The sequence below is a fragment of the Erpetoichthys calabaricus genome, chromosome 8, assembly GCF_900747795.2.
Source record: "Erpetoichthys calabaricus chromosome 8, fErpCal1.3, whole genome shotgun sequence".
In the NCBI taxonomy this organism is placed as follows: Eukaryota; Metazoa; Chordata; class Cladistia; order Polypteriformes; family Polypteridae; genus Erpetoichthys; species Erpetoichthys calabaricus.
Window position 1 is genome coordinate 141504062 of NC_041401.2, and position 16868 is coordinate 141520929.

At 38.4% G+C, this 16868-nt stretch overlaps 1 protein-coding gene across 1 annotated transcript in view; it reads left to right on the forward strand.

The window, feature by feature from the left end:
• The window catches only part of tmem41aa (transmembrane protein 41aa), a 66739-nt gene extending 49940 nt beyond the window's left edge, over positions 1–16799 (forward strand). Inside the window, exons 3-5 of the mRNA XM_028807545.2 lie at positions 9169–9330; positions 9583–9721; positions 15456–16799. Of these exons, the coding sequence (XP_028663378.2) occupies positions 9169–9330; positions 9583–9721; positions 15456–15673 (519 nt within the window). The 3' untranslated portion in view covers positions 15674–16799. The remainder of the gene's footprint in view (positions 1–9168; positions 9331–9582; positions 9722–15455) is intronic.
• Positions 16800–16868: the final 69 nt, after the last annotated feature.

The following is a 16868-nucleotide window of genomic DNA, read 5'->3' on the forward strand; positions in this document are numbered from 1 at the left end:
AACAGCTGTTTAAAGCTGTTCCTCTGGCGATGATGTTGGACATCTCTGGGCCCATGGTTCTTGAGGCTGATCCTCCAATTAGCTGTGAACCACCCAGTCTCTCTTGAGATTGCACAGGTGGTGAACCAGCTGAGGGAAGGGAAGGCTGCAGGGATCTGTGGTATCTGGGGTGAACTTCTCCAGGCTGGTGGGAAGGCTGTCCTCCTGGCATTAAAAGCAATCTTTGCTTCCATTTGCGAGACGGGCATCATCTCAGCTGACTGGAATATGGGACTTGTCGTCCCTGTCTGGAAAGGGAAGAGTGATTTCCTGGATTGTGGCAACTACAGGGGGATAAAGCTGCTGTCGGAGTCGGGTAAGGTCCTCGCTAGGGTAATACTCAGTAGGATCCGTAATCACTTGCACACCAACCAGCAACTGGAGCAATCTGGTTTTATGTCTAAGTATTCTACTATCGGCCACATCCTAGCACTGAGGGTTTTCATCGAGCACAAACGCAAATATCAGCAGAGTTTCTTTGCAGTCTTTGTCGTTTTTCATAAAGCGTTTAACTCCACTTATTGACCTGCCCATGGGATTTCTTTAGACTTCATGGGATTCCCCCCAAAGTTGCTGGATATCTTTGCCGGCCTATACACTGGTACTCTGAATGCTTTTCTTAGTTGATACTGGGGTTCTTTCTTCTATTCTCTTCAGTGCTTGCATGGACTAGGTGTTGGGCAGGATTGTGGGGTCTAGCACCTGTGGGGCATCTGTCGGTGCTGAAATATTCACTGATCTTGACTTTGCCGATGATGCTGTGATCTTTGCAGAGTCAGCGGCAGCTGTGATCTGGCTGTTGAGAGACTGAGCAAGGAGTCCGAGTGCCTGGGCTTGTGACTGTCCTGGATAAAAAACAATATCCAGGCCTTTAGTGACCTCTTCGGCACAGACATCAGCAGTGTGTCTGTCTGTGGAGAGAGAATGTCAACCTGGTCGAGAGGTTTACTTACCTCGGCAGCGACATTCATGTCTCTTGTGACTCTTCCTGTGAAGTCAGTAGATAGATTAGGAGAGCATGGGGGGAGGGGTCATGGTCACTGGAAATGGGTGTGCAGCACTCCTGATATCTGTGCAGAAGGACGGAGATCCAAGTCTTTAGGATCCTGGTGCTTCCTGTTTTGCCATATGGCTGTGAAACATGGACGTTATGTAGCGACCTGAGACGAAAACTGGGCTCCTTCGGCATTGTGTTACTTTGGAGAATCCTTGGGAACTGCTGGTTTGACTTTGTGTCAAATAAGCAGTTGCTCACAGAGTCCCAAATGAGGCACATTACCTGCATTGTGAGGGAGCATCCGTTACAGCACTATGGCAGTGTGGCACGATTCCTCAAGGGTGATCCGCTTGCAGAATGAGGACCTGAGTGGCTGGACAAAGCTAAGGAGATACATGCAACACCTGACTGCGGCAGATAGATGGTCATTTCTGGAGGGTGGGACTGGACGTGTCTGCTTTGGGTGTTGCCAGTCGGGATCCCAAGTTGTTTTGTTAAGTGGTGGGTGCGGCAACATGCTGTACCAGTGCATGCTCCCCAACCTGACCTGACCTGTAGTTAATATGCTAATAATTTGAGATACTGGATTTCTGATTTTCATGATGTATCTGCTGTAATCATCAACATTAAAACAAAAAAGTGCTTGAAATATTTCAGTTTATGTTGTAATAAAACAAGAGAAACAAACAGAAAGGTTTGGGGATCCACCCCACATACTTGGAACAATGAGCAATTGTAATAGTAAAACAAGCAAGCATTCATTCAAGACTGAATCCATGTGAACTGAGGGTAATACAGAGGAGCACCCGTTTTATAGAGGGCCGCCAGGAAGAGGCATGTCTTTAGTGTTGCACCTGGAGGTGATGTCAGTGATGAGGTTGGATGGGAGGTCAGTGGTGGAACTGGAAGTAAGGTCAGGTGGACTTTCCTTCTGATGATCTGTAGAGGAAGGAGAAAAGGCATTAGTGTGTGCTGCTAACACTTGGTCCGGCATATACACACATTTAGTCAAGCCCATCGACTGCCTCCCATGTGCATGTGTGTGACAATGTGTAATAAATATTGCATATAACAAGGTTTACCTTTTTGAAATAAATTACGAAAACAAATGAGCTTAATAGATTGTCACTGCTTACGGTTAACAAAAGCGGCTTCATTCTTGTTAGATGCCTTTATTGCAGTATGTAATTTTATGTTACGAAAACCAGACACTTGTGCAAACTGCATTTTTATGTTGGCCTGTACATTCTCACCAAAAGGAAATTGAATGTAGAACTTCATTAGTCATTTATGGCTTTCAGCACAGAGGGCATGATAGAGCTAAAGCTTGGCTGAGGTATTCCTAAGCTATTGGGCAGTTCCCTCTGGTAGGTACCTGTTGCCAGAAAGCATTGTTAAAACCTGGATATAAACAGGCATTCTGTCTTTTTACTGCCAGGCAAACTCAGAAAATAGTTCCAAGAGAGTGGCTTCTGAAAGCCTAAACTGGCTCATAAGCCAGTCATCATCATGGACAAAAATAGTCCTTAAAAGATAATTTCCTTCATATATGACCATCTGCATAGTCTTCAAGCCGTGTCATACAAGCCATGTTGTGTCAAACCATTAGGCTGTGTACAGGATATAGGGCTTGAGATTTAGAACTTTTCTGTAAGCAAGCAGTGAATCACTTCAGTGTTTTTCAGAATGCAATTATTGACAAAAAAGTGATTGTTTTTGTTTCTAATCCTGAAAAGTGACAACAGGTTGCTGACAATAACTGACAGAAAGCCCAGGTGAGTTCTTCAGGGCTAATGTGCGCAGCACTGGCCCCCTTAAAAGTCCAGAACATCACCTTTATCACTTTTGAGGTTTAGTATTTGCCATTTTCATGCATATTATAATAATGACTTGGTGATATGAATAATTACATGTGTGATGTTATTTAGCTGGTTTGGCTGCATTTCCCCGCATAATCAAGGGTGTTATTTTCCAGTTTCTCCAAACTGTTGCGTATGGATGGGTCAGAGTTGCTGTAAATATGGCCAAATTCTCCCGTCAAGTTTTCTTCTATGCGTGGAAAGTCGCATACGTAACATTTTGATACTATTTTTGTGCATTCACAAGCATTATAAATCTGACTCAAAGTCTATCTATTTTATAAATTCTCATCTCGGATCATCAGATCTACAACTGCCTGGCCCCTAATTATCTGCTTTCCTAGAACTTACCGATCTAGTCTGCCAAGTTAAAAAGTGCAGTGTATGTGCTTTATAACAGAGCTTCCTATGGTGACCCTATTTTCCTCTATATGCCCTTTAGTAGACCTTAATAAAATGTCGGGTACGTTAGCACCCCCCACCCCCCAAAATATATCTGTAACCTCAGGCAATTAGACAGAGTAAGTAAATAAATAAGCAGGAGTTAAATTACATATTTAATTCTGTATTATTGATTAAACAAAATGCCCAAAATATTAAGGAAGCAGAATACAATGTGCATATTGACACTCCATATCCTTATAAGCCTAATTAGCAGTGCATCTTGCATCCATAGGTGGCTCTCAGCTTATCTTCATTCTTAGGTTAAGGGGCTTGAAAATTTCTTCAGGGGTGCTGTACAATGGCTGACCCTGCACTCTGTTCTCCAAAGGCCATGCAAAAAGACAGTTTCCTCTCTGGGATTAATACATTGTAACAAATACCAAATATTCAGCCTAATTAGCAGTGCATCTTGCGTCCATAGGCGGTTCTCAGCTCATCTTCAGTCTATCTTGTTTTGTTACCACATAGCCATCGAACGGAGTATTGAAACAGGCTACATGCCAATCTCAATATGGCTCTCAATAAAGTTATCTTTATCATGGTCTTCTCTTCATGGCCATATTGTAACAGAGAGAGAGGTAAAGGCAAGGTGACCAACTTTATGCCATTTGTACAACAAAATGCAAACCAGTGGGATGTCGTAGCACTGAATAGCCTCCAATTCAAAACCAATCATAAACAGCCATACTTTAGATCAATAGAATTCAGATACACATCATCCCCCAGTTGCTTTGTTTAGCCAGTTTATTGCCTTCTTGTAAGCGATGGCTTACAGACTCCAGTCCAAACACAGTCATCCTTGCCAAACTGGGCTGATCTCCCATCCTTCTTGCCATAAATTCCTAATCCTGAGTCAGTCCTGAAGACTTGGGGTTGGTTAGATAAACATCAACGCACTGCTCTTCTTATCAACAAAGTGAAGAGTGCCTCCTGAAACACTAGTATCACATTTGCTTTGTCTAGGTTATAAATAAAGCCATGCCAAATATTTATCAGATTATATGTAATAGATCACACCACCACAGTATGTAACCCATGTCAGAACCTGTGTTATGTTTATGTATGGCAAGTTAATTGTCTAATGTAGGCACCACTATATTTAGATTAAACGCACCATAAATTATTTGTATACTTGGTAAAATAAAGCTGATTATTATAATACAGCATGTCTGTTTTTATAAATGACAGAGGAATAAAAACAGAGGAATTTACTTTATGGCTGAACATCTGTTAATGTTGTATCAGTATGTGTGCATTAGGTATATAATTAGTATATGACATTTTTGGGTGTCACAGAGAAAATGATCGAATATACAAACATCTCTATGTGTGTAGACTGGACATTCAAACAACAACATATTTATATAGCACATTTTCATACAAAAAGTAGCTCAAAGTGCTTTACATAATGAAGAGAAGAAAAATAAAAGACAAAATAAGAATTTAAAATAAGACAACATTAGTTAACATAGAAAGGAGTAAGGTCCGATGGCCAGGGGGGCCAAAAAAACAAAAAAAAACTCCAGAAGGCTGGAGAAAAAAATAAAATCTGTAGGGGTTCCAGGCCACGAGACCACCCAGTCCCCTCTGGGCATTCTACCTAACATAAATGAAATAGTCCTCTTTGTAGTTTGGGTTTTTCACGGAGTCACTTGATGCCAATGGTCATACAGACTTCTGGGTTTTTATCCATCCATCATTGTTGGAACATCATGGTGCTTTGGGTAGATGGTGGTGGCGCACGCCACCACCAACAGGACACCGGAAAAGGAAACAGAAGAGAGAGTAGGGGTTAATACAGATTTTGAATGAATAGTTATTATAATGAATTGGATATACAGAGTATCAGAAATAAATTACAGTGAAGTTATGAGAAGGCCATGTTAAAATAATGTGTTTTCAGTAGTTTTTTAAAGTGCTCCACTGTATTAGCCTGGCGATTTCCTACTGGCAGGCTATTCCATATTTTAGGTGCATAACAGCAGAAGGCCGCCTCACCACTTCTTTTAAGTTTTGCTCTTGGAATTCTAAGGAGACACTCAGTTGAGGATCTGAGGTTACGATTTGGAATATAAGGTGTCAGACATTCCGATATATAAGCCGGGGCGAGATTATTTAAAGCTTTATAAACCATAAGCAGAATTTTAAAGTCAATTCTGAATGACACAGGTAACCAGTGTAGTGACATCAAACCTGGAAAAATGTGTTCGGATTTTCTTTTCCTGGTAAGGATTCTAGCAGCTGCATTCTGCACTAGTTGCAAACGATTGATGTCTTTTTTGGGTAGACCTGAGAGGAGTGCGTTACAGTAATCTAGCCGACTGAAAACAAACGCATGAACTAATTTCTCTGCATCTTCCGATGATATAAGAGGTCTAACTTTTGCTATGTTTCTTAGGTGAAAAAATGCTGTCCTAGTGATCTGATTAATATGCGATTTAAAATTCAGATTACAATCAACGGTTACCCCTAAGCTTTTTACCTCCGATTTGACTTTTAATCCTAATGCATCCAGTTTATTTCTAATAGCCTCATTGTATCCATTATTGCCAATCACTAAGATTTCGGTTTTTTCTTTATTTAATTTGAGAAAGTTACTATTCATCCATTCTGAGATACAAGTTAGACATTGTGTTAGTGAATCAAGAGATTTGGGGTCATCAGGTGCTATTGATAAATACAGCTGTGTGTCATCAGCATAGCTGTGGTAGCTCACGTTGTGCCCTGAGATAATCTGACCTAATGGAAGCATGTAGATTGAGAAGAGCAGTGGACCCAGGATAGAGCCTTGTGGAACACCATATAGAATATCATGTGTCTTTGAGTTATAATTACCACAACTAACAAAGAATTTTCTCCCTGCCAGGTAGGATTCAAACCAATTTAAGACACTGCCAGAGAGGCCCACCCATTGACTAAGGCAATTCTTAAGAATATTATGATCAATGGTGTCAAATGCAGCACTCAGATCTAAGAGGATGAGAACAGATAAATGGCCTCTGTCTGCATTTACCCGCAAGTCATTTACTACTTTAACGAGTGCAGTTTCTGTGCTGTGATTTGTTCTAAAACCTGACTGAAATTTATCGAGAATAGCATGTTTATTGAGGTGCTCATTTAACTGTATAATGACTGCCTTCTCTAGAATTTTACTTAAGAAAGGCAGGTTAGAGATGGGTCTATAATTTTCAAGAGCAGAGGGATCGAGATTATTTTTCTTAAGTAGGGGTTTAACTACCGCAGTCTTAAGACAGTCTGGGAAGACCCCCGTATCTAATGACGAATTTACTATGTCAAGAACATTATCAATAAGCACGCCCGATACTTCTTTGAAAAAATTTGTTGGTATTGGGTCAAGGACACAGGTGGAGGGTTTCATTTGAGAAATTATTTTATGTAAATCAGGTAAATCTATCCTGGTGAAAGAATTTAATTTGTTTATTATGGGGTACTGGGGTTTAGGAGGATCCTTAGTGTTGGGGAGATATACTATGTTATTTCTAATATCATTAATTTTTTGATTGAAAAATACAGCGATAGCCTCACAGGTTTTACTGGAAGTACTTAGGAGGCATTCCTTTGAGTTACCTGGGTTTAACAGACGATCAATCGTCGAAAATAAGACTCTGGGATTACTAGCATTGTTTTTTATAATCTTAGAGAAATAGCAGCGCCTCTCAAGACGGACTGTGTTATTGTATTCTGTTATTTTAACTTTTAATATTTCATAGTCAATAGTTAGTTTAGTTTTCCTCCATTTACGCTCAGCTCTACGGCATGTTCTCTTTAAATCAGACACTCTTTGGGTCTTCCATGGTATAACAATGCTAGAAGATTTTTTAACTGTCTTTTCAGGTGCAACTAAGTCAACAGCAGCCCTCACTTTAGTATTAAATCTTTCCACCTTACTATTTACATTCTCCTCGCTATTATAGTTGGCACTATAAACAGACTGATTGGTTAGAATGTTTGAAAGTTTTAAAGCTGCTGAGGAGTCAAAGAAGCGTTTTTTAACAATATGCTTCTCATGAGTGTTTTCTATCATTATTTCTATATTAAAGAGTAGAAGAAAATGGTCTGATAGACCAATATCAATGACCTGCTTTATATCAACTTTTAGTCCTTTAGTAATCACTAAGTCTAACGTATGACCTGCTTTATGTGTAGGCTGATTAACGAGCTGTCTCAAATCAAAAGAGTCCAGGAGGTTCATAAATTCTTTTACTTTTTGGTCACATTGATTATCTATATGAAAATTAAAGTCGCCGACTATTAAGAGTGTGTCATAGTTCGTAATTAAGATTGACATCAAGTCAGAGAATTCCTCAAAGAAAGACGCGTTGAGTTTTGGAGGTCTATACACGGATAATACTAGAACGTGAGAATCTCCCTGAATAATAATGGCGAGATACTCAAAAGACTTGAATTTACCAAAACTGATATTTTTACATTTTAACCTGCTTGAGTAAATGTTTGCTAGCCCTCCACCTCTCTTTCCTTGGCGATCTGCACGAGTAAAACTGTAATCCGGAGGCGCAGATTCGATTAAAACAGCTGCGCCATCTGAGCTAAGCTATTTTTTTTATCACTAATAAGATCGTTGATAAAAAACGTCTTGTTAGTTAAAGCTCTAATATTTAATAGTGCCATATTCAATGTTTCGGAGGAGCAGAGATGAATACTATGTGCGTTATTGATATATGGAACAGGAATTAAGTTATTTTTATTAGCACCGCTCTGCGTGTATTTTTTGTTTAATCTATGATCTGTTTTTATAGTTTTAATACATTGTTCATCTAAAGTAGTAACTTTAATTAAATTATTGGTATTTATGCCGTATTGCCTAGATTTTCTATGTGCATTAAGATTGGTTATTACAGTATTTATGTTGTGCACTTTTATGGAAGATTTTATTAAACAATTATGACCAAGCACAGGAGTGGCATTTCGGAAGGGGTTAAAAGCAGAGATAGATAGTCAAGATAAACGAATTACCTTGGATATGTTTTCGGAGAGGACCCGGGTGCCGAAGCTATTCGGATGCAGGCCATCTCGCTTGAAAAAACGCGGTCTTTCCCAAAAGAGGTCCCAGTTGTTGATGAACCCGATGTCTTGATTCTTGCAGAAGCCCTGCAGCTAGTTGTTTAAACCAAGCAGACGACTGTAGTACTCGTTTGATCATCTGACGAGAGGGAGTGGACCCGAGATGAAGATCTTTGCCGATGGGGTCCTCTCCTTTGTGTCTTTAATTAATGCAGTGAAGTCTGCCTTGAGGATCTCGGACTGTCGGTGCCTTATGTCGTTTACGCCAGCATGTAAAACAATTGCTCCAACTGCCCTGTTCTTGTAGATCGCCGGCGCACGTCTCGTCACATCTTGGACACGAGCACCAGGAAAACAAGAAACAAAAGATTTTCTATTAGGGCAAGTGATATTGAGGTTCCTAACAATAGAATCACCTACCACTATTACATCACCAGGAGCTGAAGGCGAGTATAGAGTATAGATAGTAAGCGATTTCATTTTGGGGATCACATGTGTTTGCACATTATTGACATTATGTTCCTATTGTGGAGGATTTTATAAATGTACTGGTTCATTTGGTAGGACAGAAGGCACATATTTTTAATGCTTTTCTAACCTACTCAAATTTATCCACCAAGTTAAAATGTTCTGCCACACTTGTTGCATTAATGCACATGGATTAATCCACAGTATTGGAAAAGATAACTTCTTTTTGCTAAGTGACTTGTGGATAAAAACTCTGAAGTAGCAAAATGAATGCTTGCTCTACTGACCTGTAATTTTTTTTGTTTGTTTTTTTTAAAGAATATGCTTGCCGGAGCGTTGTTTGGCCCCTGGCAAGGGCTTTTTTTAGCCTGCATCCTGACCACTGTTGGTTCTACCTTCTGTTACTTACTTTCCAAAACCTTTGGTAAGCAGCACATTGTGAGGATATTCCCAGAGAAAGTAGCCATGCTACAAAGAAAGGTGAGCCTATAGAATAAATATAAGTAACACCGTATGGATTAGGTGTCATCATTTGCATAGAAATGGTTTTAATAAGCCATTCACTTTCAAGTAAATTTCAGTTACCTTAGAATTACAGCAGTCTAAACATATGTGAATCAATAAAAAATAAATTCTAAAATAACCTTGAAATTGTTTTTGTAAACTGTTGCCTTCTTTCTGTGTTTAGCATTCTTAGGTGTGTGATATTTGCATATCTCTTTTGCTAAACAGGTGGAGGAAAACCAGAGCAGTCTCTTCTTCTTCCTTTTGTTCCTGCGCTTCTTCCCTATGACTCCCAACTGGTTCCTCAATGTGACCTCGCCTATCTTAAATATCCCCATATCTGTTTTCTTCTTTTCTGTCCTCATTGGTAAGTCTTTTTAGACCCTGACAATAAAGACAGTTAACATAAGGACCGAAAATATTTTTAGTAGTATCCAGAGGAAATGATTGCTTCTGTGGATCTATCCCTACAACATAATTTGAAAGTATTTTTAAAATGTTCTACTTAATAGGTCATATAAGTGTAACTCAGTCTACAATTCATGAGAAAGTTTGGGTAGATGTTAAATGTGCCATGCATACGATGATCCAAGAATATATCACAGCAGGAAGCAAACGTTTAGGAAGAATAGGGAAAAAATCCAAAACAAGATCTGACGAACTCCTACCTGACAATAACAAATGTCTGCATGCTGTGATTTTTACCAGAGTTGTGTATTACTAAGTATTAAGGTGCCCTAATATTTGAAACTGCCATATTTACACTTTTGTTTACATTTTTTCAGTTCCTCAAATAAATTGTAACAGTACATTAATATTTTTATTAAAAAGCCATTGTTTTAGTTTGTTTGCTGTCAAATATTTCTTGATTCAAATTCAACAAAATATACAATTTGGCCAGCAGTGTCAACTTCTCCATAGAACTCTAGAATGAATTTTGGTACTTGCTACTGAATATTTATCAACCAGATTATTAACAGAACTGACTCCAGATGGGCCTCATTTATAAAGCTTGTGTATGCACAAAAGGAGACTTGAAATATGTGTATGCAACTTCCCACGCAAGTGTCAGGATTTATAAAAGAAAATTTGACAAGAAAACTTGCGTATATTTACAGTAACTATTCCATGTGTACGCAACATTTCAGAGAAAATTAGAAATGACAGCACTGTTGATAAAGCATGAAATTGCAAATATTATTATGTGTGTTGACATGACAAATGTATTACACCTCAAAACTGATGAATATGATGTGCACTTGAAAGGGCCAATGCTACGTATTTTCACTGAAGCAATTCATGGAACCGGCCAAAAGGTCAGGAATATGTCCATCAAGCTTCACTCCATCTCACCTGCTACACTAGAAGTGCTGCGCTATAAGCCATTAACTAACCAAACTTAGGCAAGGCACTACATCCATTAAGTGACGTGTGGGTATAAATACACAAAAACAAAAAAATTTGCCAACATAAAAAGGCAATCTGCAACCATGTCCATTTCTCCTTGCATCACACTTTACTGCACTCATATTGTAATAAGGGCACCTATTGAGAATGAAGCTGCTTTTGTTATCTGTCAGCAGTGACATTCTATTAATGAACAAGTCATCCAAGATGTGACTGGTAATAATTGTGTCTCCGTGGCCAGGGTCAGCCCGTAAGTCATTTATTTTGAGGCAGAGTAGCTTTGACAAACATGATGGTGCTGTACGTGGTGGCTGGCTTGTTGGTAAGGTAACTGGCTAAACCTTCAGTTTTTATACTCATTGTATCAGCAATCATGTCATTACATGTGCCAGGTGATGGCGGCTACCTGTTCAGACCCTGACACCTTACATCGTTCCTGGACCCCCGGAGCACAGAGGAGAGGCACTATAATGCTGTTCATGATCTTGCTCTCTCAGTTGCTGATTTTCTTGAATGCAGGTTGCAGGGTCTCGTGTCAAAAGGGAGGCACTGCTGTAGCAGCCAGTGAAGTTCTGCAGTATCATAGCTGCATATGTATGAGGTTGATTAGCATGCTCTGTATATCTATATTTCGGGGCAGTGTTCAAGGCACACTCACAAATGCATATTTACAAGGTGAGTGTGATTTATATGTGGTAAATTGAGTAGAAATGTGCATACGCGAGTTTTATAAATCCAATATATAATGTTTTCATGGTAGCGAACTGTAAACATTGTTTTGACATTTCAATCATTTTCAAAATGGCAAATCATTTGTCGAGTGCTACCAGGAGAGGCTGTAGATACCCACAATCCTGAATTAGATTAAGCAGTTTCTGGGGATGCATAAGATGGATTTTCTTGACTGAACAGGAGAGAGAATTCATTCTTCTTTCCTCCAAATCTTTTGTTTTGTGTTATGTTGTTTGGGTACTCTTCACATATTTGGGCTCATCTGAACAATTATCTGAAGCTAGCATTGCACACGATAATATTGACTATTTTTCCTTAGCAAAGCATTAAATATATCATTTTAATGTCAGCTTTTCTTTAATTCTTTGCAATGGTATATTAAAAGCACAGACAACAAATATTTTACTGGTTAACATATCAAATTAAATAACAAAAATATCTCTTATTAGCTGTTTAACGTAACAGAAAACAATTTATTAGTATCTGTATGTAGTATATGCTAAGCAAAATTAAGAACCTAATGCAAAAGGGCAGAATAGCAGAACAAGTAGTCTACTACAGAAGAAATGCTGTGAATTAGGAAAGTGGGGTTTTGAATTCCACAACCCCAGAGTTATCCATGACGTGTGTACAGATGTGGTTGAAAATATTGAACCCTTTGCATTTTATTTGAATAGTGCAAACTTCATCCTAAAAAGTATTAAAATTTCTCCTGCACGCATGCATTTCTTTGGTTTGTGGCTGAACAAAGCTGTGAAAGAAACTAAATTCTTGCTTATGCTGTAAAGACATTTCAAATGGCACATAATTATTGGAACCATTTAAAAATACAACAAATAATTGTATTGTAGCGGTACTTTATTTATATTATGAAATAAGTAGGACTTTGTATGTTCATTATGGATTGATCTACGCTCATGCAAGTTTAACACATTCATTCAACACACACACATGTGATAACATGCACATAGTATCCGCTTAAACACTGACTGATTGATGCCTGCACAGCCTATCACTCTTCAGTACTCCAAATAGAGAGACTCTAGCTCTGGGCAGACCAGATGGTTGTCCCTGGGACACTGAAGGTTAGATAGATAGATACTTTATTAATCCCAAGGGGAAATTTACATACTCCAGCAGCAGCATACAGCATACGGATACAAAAAACAATATTAAATTAAAGAGTAATAAAAATGCAGGTAAAAACAGACAATAAATTTGAATAATGTTAACGTTTACCCCCCCGGGTGGAATTGAAGAGTCGCATAGTTTGGGGGAGGAACGATCTCCTCAATATGTCAGTGGAGCAGGACAGTGACAGCAGTCTGTCACTGAAGCTGCTCCTCTGTCTGGAGATGATACTATTTAGTGGATGCAGTGGATTCTCCATGATTGATAGGAGCCTGCTCAGTGCCCGTCGCTCTGCCACGGATGTCAAGCTGTCCAGCTCCATGCCTACAATAGAGCCTGCCTTCCTCACCAGTTTGTCCAGGCGTGAGGTGTCAGTCTTCTTAATGCTGCACTCCCAGGTGTTTATTGGTCTGTACCCTCTGCACACAGTTAATACACTTTACCTATGGCCACTTACCAAGGCACATCACTCTTTGAAATCTGCTCACTATTGAAGGTGTCTCTTCTTAGCTGCTAACCCTGTGGGAAAGAAGTGGCAATCTACCAACACCAGGTGCCTTGTATTTACTTTATTACTTTCCAAGTTGTGCAAGTAAACATTAATAGTTCAGTCAAAGCATAATTTATTAAGATATTTGAGTAATAGTTAATGAGTAGCAAAATCTGGATATAAAGCAAAAAAAAGGAAGAAACTTTCAATAATAATAATTAATAATAATAATTTTTTTTGCATTTATATAGCGCTTTTCTCACTACTCAAAGCGCTCAGCAATTGCAGGTTAAGGGCCTTGCTTAAGGGCCCAACAGAGCAGAGTCCCTATTGGCATTGACGGGATTCGAACCGGCAACCTTTCCGATTGCCAGTGCAGATCTCTAGCCTCAGAGCCACCACTCCGCCCTAGGGATATGAAAGCCAAAGAAGGGTGCTAGGAGTAGGCCCTGTACAAGGTGGTGTCCTTGAAAGAGTTCTGTCGCATTTCAAAAGTCAGGCTGACACATGATTGCTATCTCTCAGGCCCAATTGGATGGTGTCTTTCTAATCCCTCATCATCGGGCAGTTTGTCCTTTATGGGAGTATTCTCATGTAGGGTTTCATAACCTTGTGATGTTATTCACTAGTAATTGGCTAATTGTTCAAATGATTGATGGGTTTGCTTGAAAAAATAACTTAATTTAGCAGTTTGTGTCTATCTATCTGTGTCCACTATATCCCCCTGAGGCAGAGACACATCCTCTCTGGCTAATGATTATACACTAAACTGGTTGGTTTGACATATAATTCTTAGACACAATATATGTATAAAATAAGAAATATGCTGAGCTGTGCTTAATGAGTAGAACCTTCTGTGAGTATAAATAGGAATGTAAAAGTTCAAAAGTTCATATACAGTTCATCACAGCACATCTCAACACCCTGTAGACGAGGCAGATTGTAGCTTGCATTTCAATATAGTGCTTGCACTTGCAAAATGATGATTGTTTACTCCACAACGTGCTCCAAGCAGACACATCTCTTGTAATTAGTACTACAGCTGTCTTTAATCCTATAATCACTCCTTCAGCCAGTTTAAATGGAGACAGCATTCACTCATCTGGTTTGTATCACACTAAACATTGAAAAGATAAAGAAAAGCAGACACCATCCCAAGGAGGTAAGAAAGAAGGTAGAAACCGAACATGGTCAATGTAAAGGCTACAAGATCATCTCCAAAGAGCTTGATGTTTTGATGGCCGATGTTGCCTATATTATCAAGAAGTTTAAGTTCCATCAGATGGTAGCCAGTGTCCCTAAATGTAACTCCAAAAGTAAATTGATCCAAGACTGAGAAGAAGCATTGTCTGAAAGGTGGATGAAGGAACAAGGAAAATTTCGAAGTGGATACTTGTTAACTTTTAAGCTCATGATGCAACATTTCCTTTCTAAATAAAAATGGGTCCATGCTAGAAGACCAATAAAGACTCGACTTCTAAGACAGAAACAAAAAAAAAAAAAAAAAAACAGTGCTTTTGGGAGTATTAGAAATTGGACTGACAAGATAAAATTTGGGCTTTTTGGTAAACCTCGCCAACTCTGTGATCTTAGAAAACAAAACAAACCATTCAAAGAAAAGAAAATCCTCCCGACCGTGAAACATTTTGGATGCTCTGTCACGTTTTAGAGTTGCTTTGCTGCCTGTGGCACTGGACACCTTGAATTTGTGGGGGGCACCGTGAAACCCAAAGACTGTTTGGGCATTGTGGACTGAAATGCATAGGCCAGCGTCAGTTAAGGTTTGTCTCAGTTGTAGGTCATGGGTCCTTCAGCAGGGTAATAACCTGAAACACACCTCAAAAAGCACCCATGAATTGAGGAGACGAAAAACATTAGACCATTCTCAAGTGGCCTGCAGTAAGTCTTGATTCTACTGAACATCTGTGGAAAGAGACGACACAGTTGGCAGAAGGAAGCCATCAAATCTATGAGGAGTGGCACAGTTTGCTCAAGAGGAGGGAGCCAGGCAACCAGTTAAGAAGTGTAGAAATCTGATTTTGAGCTACAGAAAGCACTTGATTGCAATTGTAGTTTCTAAAGGCCATGCTACAAAATATTAGGTTAGGGGTACCAATATTTTTGTCCATGTCATTTTCATGTATTTATTTATTTTAACTAACATGAATCAGAAGCAAAGATTATGTTCTGTATGATTGATTGTGGTTTTTTTTTAGAACAGTAGAGTACCAATATTTGTGGCCATATCCCTTTTACTGTTTTTTTAAATGTAATATCATCATCACCACCACCATCTAAGCAGATATATTTCTTAAATAATGCATTTTTTTCATTTTTTCAGGACTCATTCCATATAACTTCATCTGTGTACGGACAGGCTCCATTCTGTCTGAAATCTCTTCGTTGGATGATATCTTCTCTTGGAGTACACTTTTACAGCTCTTAGCTATTGCTTTTATGGCTCTCATCCCTGGAGCTCTTATTAAACATTATGGCCATGGACATTTAAAGCTTGATGAAATGGACAGAAATGGTCACCTGAATAAGAAAAAAAGATGATAATGTTCACTTTAACTTATCCAAGTCTTAAACTGAAACTGTGTGTCTTAAATTATAGCAAGGGTATAAGAACAATTCTCAAAATGTGAATCGGGCCATATGGCCTAGTTGGTTCTCCACTGTATTATCAGTATTTGTTTTGGTTTTGTTTTATCAAGGTGTTTGACCATGTGATGGTTGAAAGTGTGTCTTGAATTTTAAGCTTTAACTTAAGTTTTGAACTTCCAATTATGTACAAAATCTTGTTTGGTTGATCCTTTTAAAAGCATTTTAGTTCAAACTGCTTTTAAGAGCACTATTTATAATCGAGGTACCGTTTATAAGGTTCCAGCATTTTGTTGGAATTTTGTCATATTCAAGAAAGTGAAAGTTTTGAAACTAGAATAATTTTCTTAAATCCACTGTAAATTATTTTTGTTTAAAGAATTTAATTCCTTTCTTGATTGTACAGTGTTCTTGAGGGCCTCAATTTTCTCTTGTGCAATAATTTGGACATTTGAATGTATCAATCCATAGTTTACTAAATTTTGCAGTAATATTTATAATAGAAATCTATTTATACAATTTCATAAGTTTTGAAACCAAGATGCAGACAGCAGAATGTTTAAGTTGAAGTTTTTTTTTTAAAATAATTATAAGAAGTTAGTATTTTTTTAATAGATGCAACAATGCTGAATTACTGCTGTGTAGTATGTATTTGTTGTAGTGTCAGTGCTCCGATTGGAGTCGTATCCACCATTACTAGAAGGCTGTTGTCTCAAACATCTTTCATTGCATCTTTTCCAGCATTCACATATATGGATGTTTCTACCACTCTTAGATTGTGCAATAGAAGAAAACTGAAGTACCCCACAGACTTTCCTTCAATTTCCAGTATCTATGTAATTGTGGGCGGAATCCTTGTGATTTGGACACCCGAGATGTGAATAACATTTGGTACATTTTTTTTCAAATTATTTTTTACTCCTTATTAATGGGCAGCATGGATACTGCTTCACTAGAACATTGACAGTAATTATAGCAGTCAGGATGACAAGCCACGTATTGTACTTCCAAATGCTAAGAAGCATCATTTCTAGTATATTAATGTAAAAAGAAAACAGTTTGTTCATATGGTGGTGAGGAGAAACATACTTTGAACATTTTTAACTTTTTTAAAATTTTACTTTTTGTTTTTAACTAGAAATGAATTTAG